At 43.7% G+C, this 7,742-nt stretch overlaps 1 protein-coding gene across 1 annotated transcript; it reads right to left on the bottom strand.

Moving 5' to 3' along the window:
- Nucleotides 1-5,320: 5,320 nt before the first annotated feature.
- On the bottom strand, nucleotides 5,321-6,283 carry LOC122441013 (olfactory receptor 7C2-like). Its single transcript, XM_043467643.1, has one exon. The coding sequence runs from the start codon at nucleotides 6,281-6,283 to the stop codon at nucleotides 5,321-5,323; it is 963 nt and encodes a 320-aa protein (XP_043323578.1).
- Between the last annotated feature and the right edge of the window lie 1,459 nt (nucleotides 6,284-7,742).

The following is a 7,742-nucleotide window of genomic DNA, read 5'->3' as shown; positions in this document are numbered from 1 at the left end:
ATGAATCTTGAAGAAAGGCAGGTTTCCAAGGAAATACAGTTTCATTAACATAGTTTAAGAGAACATTTGCATGAGTAGCACATTAACATAGCTTAAGACAAACATTTCTATAAGAAAAATGCACTGGTTAACTCAGGGTTTGAGAACTTCAAGTGAAACCAGGTGTCTATAATGACAGCAACACAGTATTTTAAGAGAAACTTCCTTTTAAATTTGTATAGAGAAGGAAAAAAGAAAAAAGAAATATTATTAGTTTGTTTCCTCCTGCTGCTTAAGAGAAATAAAAATGTCTGACACTTGCAGCCTATTTTCTCCATTTGGAGACCCCTGGCCTTCCTGCCTGTTAAGTCAAACTAGATTGGCCAAGTGAAAGACCGAAGGTTTGTGGGGGCAGGGGCCCAAAAAGTCCAGTAGGTATTCTAGAGGGGACTGCTTGAGGGTAAAGGAGAAAGTCATTTAGGGCTGGTATATCCACGGCAGCACTGCCAGATGTTGAGGGTTTGAGGGAAAAGGTGGAATTTGCCCCTGGTTTTTGTTGAAGGGGACCTGGGCGGTCTCCTGCTTGGAGTTTCCCGGAATAGGTTTCCCTTCAATATTAAATTTAGATTTACACTCTTTGGCCCAATGCATTCCTCTATGGCAGCGAGGGCAGATTTTTTTTTTTTTTTAATTAGCTTTCTTAGGGCAGTACCTTTTTAAATGGTACTTATCTCCACATGTAAAGCATCCTTCATTTTCCTTTTCTTAAGGCAGCAACCATTGCTTTAGCTAGCATTTGCCTCTTTTGAGTTTCTGATCCTATATTGTGACAAGCCTTCAAATAATCAAAAATAGTCCCTGTATCATGAATTGGGGCTATAGCACTTTGACATTCCTGATTTGCATTTTCATAAGCAAGTAATTTCTCTAGTTGCCTTCTTCTCCAATTACTGTTTACTGTATGGGAAATAGCAGTTTCTAATCTAGCTAAGAAATCAGCATATGTTTCATTAGGTCCCTGCAATATTTTAGTGTAGCTACCTGTAGGCTCCCCTTGAGGAGTAATTCTATCCTAAGCTTCAAGGGCCACTGTTTTTAATTATCATGCAACAAAGGAGGGCATCGTATTTGAGCTTCTATGGTGTCAAATTGTCCAGTGCCAGTTAACATTTCAAAAGTAATTTGGTTTTGGGGAGCGCCAACTTGAGCATTTCTGTTAGCATGATCTCTGGCTATATCTTGAAACCACATTGTCCACTGAAGATACTCTCCTGGTTTAAGGAGAGCCTTTATTAAAATTCGCCAATCATAGGGAATAAAGGTTCCAATAGAAGACGCCATAGCATTTAGAATCTCTCTAGTAAAAGGCGAATGTAGGCCATACATAGTTACAGTCTTTTTCATTTGTTGCATGTGAAAAAAGTTAATACCTTCATATTGAGGTGTTATTTGCCCTTGAGTGTCAGCATTTCTTAAAACTGGAAAGGCAGAAAAACCATTGGCTTCAGAGACTTGTGATTGCAAAGCCAGAAATTCAGAGAGCCTCTGTCACGAAGGGGGTAGATTATTGTTATTCAGAAAGGTGTTGTCTGTTTTAATGTTAAAAGGTGTCTTAAGGAAGTTGTTGCCAAAATCATTAGGTTCTATCAAGGGAGAGGCTTTGGGATTTGTGCCTGCTGGCAAGGGAGGAGCCCTTGGAGCAACCGGAGCAGGGTTAGTAGGAAAATTCTGAAATATCTTATGTTGTTCTAATTGGGCCTTTTGTAAGGTATCATCGTCTAATTCATATCCATGTAATAAGTGTTCTGCCTGTTGCCGAATATCAGGAGGGCTAGAATTACCTTGAAATAGCAGCTTCAATGAGAGCTCATAGGGGCCAGAAATCTATCGGAATATTTTTTTCCCTGTCTGACGGCTCGTTCAACATTCTCTTTGACCCGATGCCAAATTTCTAAATCAAAACTACCTTCATCAGGGAACCAAGGGTTACATTCAACCACCGTCTGAAGGCAAGCCTCTATTCGCTGGCGTGAAACTGAAATTCCCTGAACTTTAAATAACTGGTAAAGTAAAGTAGAAAAGTGAGGGGGCTTTCCCGCCGATGGACCCATGTCTTAGTACTTACTGGCCTCAATAGGCCCTGGGGGGCACTCCGTCCGAGTCTTACCACATGTGCCAGAGTCCCCATTCAGGCTCCACTTGTTGGTCCTTTACTGGACCGGAACCTGGTGGTCCAGAGTCAACGATGAGAAAGTGAAAGAAGGAAAGAGGCTAATATTCCCTGGGTTACACAGCCGGCCTTTGCGCTCCAGGGAATCAGCCAGAAATAGAGAGATAAAGAGAAAGAGAGGAAGAGAAAGAAAGAAAGAAAGAAAGACATGGGAACCAAAGCTCTGATGGAGCAAAGGTGTTTTAATCAACATGGCATGGGCGTATATACTGTCTTACAAGGTAGTTATTCTCAGCAAAGACAAAGATTAAAATTCCAGACTTACAAAACACAAGGCGATCCCCATTAAAGAGAGAAGAGGGTACTTATCACCATAATGAGAAACTAACAAAGGAAATGCCTGGATTCCTCAGTCCCAGGAAAAGGTGTGCCTCTCCTCTTAATTCCTGAATACTCAGGAATTAATAAGGGCCAGAGGGTTCCTGACAGATCCATAACAGCACATGGGAAGCCTCCTGTTAAATGCTTCCTGACAGCAAGCTCCTTTGACACCGTGCTGGGGAGAAGTGTGGTGCAATCTTATTCTTTACCACTAGCCCCCCCTGAATGGCCTCTGCAGCTTCATGCCAGTGGGCAAATCAGCAGGCCTTCAGCAGTGTGTGTGTGTGTGTGTGTGTGTGTGTCCACAAATGGCAGCTGATTCCTGTAACCCTCCAAATACACTAAGAATCTTCCTTAGAGTCTGTATTAGTTCCCTATGGCTGCTATTACACATTACCACAATGTGGGTGCCTTATAGGGCTTCCCCAGCAGCTCAGCGGTGAACAATCTGCCTGCAATGCAGGAGACTCAGGTTTGATTCCTGTGTCGGGAAGATCCTGTGGTGGAGGAGGGCATGACAGTCCATTCCATTATTCACTCCTGGAGAATTTCAGTGGTCAGAGGAGATGGGTGGGTTATTGTCCTTCAGGTTGCAAAGAGTCGAACATGACTGAAGCAAAGAACAGAAATTGTTTTCTTACATTTCTGAAGCCTGACAATCCAAAATTAAGATGTCAGTAGGGCTGTACTCCCCCTGAAGGCTTTAGGGCAGGGATCCCTAAGCTTTTGGGCTTCTCAAGTGGCGCCAGTGTTAAAGAACCCACCTGCCAATGCAGGAGACATAGGAGATGTGGGTTCAATCCTTGGGTCAGGAAGATTCCTTGGAGGAGGGCATGGCAACCCGCTCCAATATTCTTGCCTGGAGAATCCCATAGAAAGAGGAACCTGGTGGGCTGTGGTTCATAGGGTCTCAAAGAAGCAGACATGACTGAATTGACTTAGCACGCATGCACCCCAACCTTTTTGGCACCAGGGACTGGTTTCATGGAAGACAGTATTTCCATAGACCTGGGCTTGGGGGCATGTTTCCAGGATGATTCAAGCACGTTATATTTATTGAGTTTGTTGAGCAGGAGGCGGAACTCATGTGGCAATGCAAGCAAAGGGGAGCACCTGTAAATACAGGTGACGCTTCACTTGCTGGCCTGCTGCTCACCTCCTGCTGTATGGCCCAGTTCCTAACAGACCATAGACTGGTATGGGTTCATGGCCTGGGTGTTGGGAACCCCTGCTTTAGGAGAGAATCAATCCTTGCTTCTTCCAGCTGCTTGTGGCTCCAAGAGTTTCTTGCCTTGTGGCCACGTCACTCCAATTTCTGCCTTTATATTATAGGATTTTCTCTTCTTTATGTCTTCTGTATCTTTTAATTTTTTTGGATAAAACTTTTTTCTTTATTTTTCTTTATTCACTTATGTGGCTGCATCAGGTCTTAGTTGCGGCATGCAGGATCTTTGTTGCGGCACAGGGTCTCTCTAGCTGTGGCAAGTTGGCTCAGTAGTTGTAGCATGGGCTTTCGTTGTTCCATGGCTTGTGGAATCTTAGTTCACCAACCAGGGATCAAACTCAAATCCTCTGCATTTCAAGATGGATTCTTAACCATTGGACCATCAGGAAAGTCCCTCTCCTGTATCTTCTAAGGAACTGTCATTGGATTTAGGGCACACCCAAGTAATCTACAGTTATCTCATCTCAAGATCCTTAACTTAATTAAAGTGGCAAAGCAGCTTTTTCTAAAAAGGTCACATTCACAGGTTCTGGGTAGGCATATCTTTTGCTGCGTTGCCTATAAAGCCACTATGTGGTACAGGAAATGTAGCTCAGTCTAGTTAAGACAAAGATTTTAGTGGTCCCAGGAATAGAGCCGTGAGTCAGACAAGAGAAAAGAGCCATAAAAGGTGTATTTATCAAGCCAGTTACCACTATCATCAACTGGTGGGCTTCTGCTGGGGAAAGACAGGGAGCCAGTACAAATATATATGCTACAGACTTATCTTACCCAATGTGCAAGTGATTTACACACCAACTCCTGTTGGTCTCTGGTTAAGAGGTGATTCCTGGGACATTAATTCTCAGAACACGGGCAGGGTAGACTAGAGAAATCCCTTAGGCAAAGGATGCAGATATGAAAGTTGGAAGCCCTACAGAATGTACTAAAATGATAAATGATGAAGGAATATCTTCTATATTATATTTCTCCATTCCACCTTCCTGGGATGCAGCTGCAGTGGCTGCAAGGGCAGAAGCCACTTTGTGACCATGAGGGTGGAAGACCCATGCTAGAGACACAGCAGCAAAGCACAAGGATCTTGAGTACCTGAAGGTCAGCTTTGAACTGTTTAGCTCCGGACTTCATGTTTCAGAAATGGAATATACATCACTAAGTTTTGATGTGACTGAAAGTTATTCAGAAAAAAGGCACGTCTTCCAGTTGATTTCATTCACACAGCCTCAGGAAACATCTCTGTAAATGAGTTTGCAGGGCAACGTTTCCCTAATAGGTCTACATCCCATCACTGTGAGGATATATATTAAAAACATGAGATTTAGTTTATTTTTTAAGAAATTTAAATTATGATTAAATGTAACAGAAACTATCAGGTTCAATTTATATGAAGTTAAAATTCATATGGTTACAAATTGAAAAAGGGAACCAAAGATATATTATGAAGGAAAATAGGTCTGTGAAGACCCAAAGAAAGTTTTTCTTTAAAACATGAATATTAGGAAAGAGAAAAACATTAAGTGAAGGAAGCCAGGATTTCTGGTCCCCAATGTTTTGTGCCCAGTTACTTATGAGAGCCCTCTGAAGGCCCTGTGAATGAGAGACGGTGCCCTGCTAATGAGCCGCACAAGGGCCCCCTTCATGTCCCTGCTCCTCAGACTGTAGATGAAGGGGTTCAGCATGGGGGTGACCGTGGTGTACATCACAGAGGCCACCAGACTTGTCCTAGAGGATGAAGTGACTGCAGAACTGAGGTAGACCCCTAGGCCTGTGCCATAGAACAAGGAGACCACTGAGAAGTGAGACCCACAGGTGGAAAAAGCTTTGTATTTGCTCCTGACTGATGGAATTCTCAGGATTGAGGAGAAAATCTGATAGTAAGAAAAGAGGATCCCAGAGAGAGGAAAAACAGCTAGGATAATAGTCACAAAATAGACCACTGTGTGATTGATGAGGGTGTCAGAACAGGCGAGCTTCAGGACTGCAGGAAAATCACAGAAAAAGTGTGGGATCTTCATGCTTCTGCAGAAAGACAGCTTCAAAAGGGTTAAGGTCATGAGCAGGGAGGCTGTGATGCTGAGGCTCCAGGACCCCAGAGCCAGCAGCCCACAGACCCGGGGGTTCATGATGACCATGTAGTGCAGGGGGTGACAGATGGCCACGAAGCGGTCATAGGCCATCACAGTCAAGAGTAAATTGTCCAGACATCCAAACACAATGAAAAAAAATACCTGGCTGAGGCAGCCTGCATAGGTGATAACTTTGCTCTGTGTCTGGAGGTTCAGCAGCATCTTTGGGACGGTGGTGGAGGTGAAACCGATGTCTGCAAAGGATAGGTTGGAGAGGAAGAAGTACATGGGGGTGTGGAGGTGGGAGTCTGAGATGACGGCTAGGATGATGGCCAGGTTCCCAGTGAATGTGACCAGGTACATGGACAGAAACAGCCGGAAGAGGAGAGGCTGCAGGTCTGGGTCCTCTGAGAATCCCAGGAGGAGAAAGTTTCTGACTCCTGTTTGGTTTCCCCTTTCCATGAGTCTGTGGGGCTAGCCAACAAGGAGGAAAAAAGGAATACAAAATTTACCCCAAATAAATATTCCCCAGAGAGACAGAAATATCCTTAATCCAAACTCAGAGAGATCATAAAGTCATTCATTTTGGCTAAGGATTGACTTTCTTTGATGACAAATTGTGGTTACTGTTGACATCTAGAAATTGTCTCAAGTGCAGCACTTCTCAAATTGTGGTTCCTGAGCAACATCAGCAACCCCTAGAAACGTTAGAAATACACCTTTTTTAGTCTTGTCTGATCTGCATGTGTGCTCAATTGCTCAGTTGTGTGTCTAACTCTTGGCAACCCCATGGATTGTAGCTGCCAGACCCCTCTGTCCATGGGATTTCCCAGGCAAGAATACTGGAGTCCCTGGTGGCCCAGACGGTAAAGCGTCTGCATGCAATGTGGGAGACCCAGGTTTGATCCCTGGGTTGGGAAGATCTCCTGGAGAAGGAAATGGCAACCCACTCCAGTATTCTTGCCTGGAGAATTCTGTGGATTGAGGAGCCTGGTAAGCTACAGTCCACGGGGTCACAAAGAGTCGGACATGACTGAACGACTTCTAAAAAAAAAAAAATATTGGAGTGGGTTGCAATTTCTTCCTCCAAGAGATCTTTCCAACCCAGGTATAGAACCTGCATCTCCTGTATCTCCTGCATTGGCAGGTGGATTCTTTTCCACTGAGTCATCTCTGACCTACTGAATCAGATTCTCTGGGTGTGAAGCCAGCACTTGGTGCTTCAACAGGCCCTCATGGAAATTCTGACACATACAGGTTTGAGAAGCACCGCTCTAGTGCTTGCCTGCATCCCCAAACAATCATCCCTTTCCTGGAATCCCTGATGACTACTCTTGAGCGTTCTGCTCAGTGCTTATGGGAATGGGGAATTGCCTAACTCTAGGCAGCTCTTCTCACTCATTGAGAGTTTCTTAGATCCTCTGGACCTTGGGTGCTCCTTTTGCTAAAAAAGGAAAGACCCTAATATTTATATTTCATTTACATTATCAACATCCCTATATAAATTCAATCAAAATTGAATTTCTAAATATAGACTCCTAGAGTTTCTAAATATTGAGTTTATCCTCACATAAATCATCTTTTATTTTTAGCTTTGAGTGGGTGCGTGCTTAGTCGTGTCTGACTCTTTGAGACCCTGTGGGTCTGTAGCCCACCAGGCTCCTCTGTCCATGGAATTTTCCAGGCAGGAATACTGAAGTAGGTTGCCATTAGGAAATGGCAAATGGAAATCCCCTCCCAAAGGGATCTTCCCAACCCAGGGAAGGAACCTGAGTCTCCTGCATTGGCTGGTGGATTTTTTACCACTGAGCAACCTTTGAAACCCATAAAAACATACCTATCATCTCCAAAAATGTCCTTGTATTCTTTTGTGTGGTATGAATACAATCTATTCCTCTAACATATTTTAAAGAGTACAATA

The sequence above is a fragment of the Cervus canadensis genome, chromosome 4 (genome assembly GCF_019320065.1).
Source record: "Cervus canadensis isolate Bull #8, Minnesota chromosome 4, ASM1932006v1, whole genome shotgun sequence".
NCBI classification, from domain to species: Eukaryota; Metazoa; Chordata; class Mammalia; order Artiodactyla; family Cervidae; genus Cervus; species Cervus canadensis.
The sequence above is the reverse complement of the archived record's forward strand: the minus strand, read 5'-3'. Positions and strand labels throughout refer to the sequence as shown.

What these genes read in the sequence shown, in the direction of transcription:
- LOC122441013 (XM_043467643.1), bottom strand. Translation starts at nt 6,283, where the DNA reads ATGGAAAGGGGAAACCAAACAGGAGTCAGAAACTTTCTCCTCCTGGGA.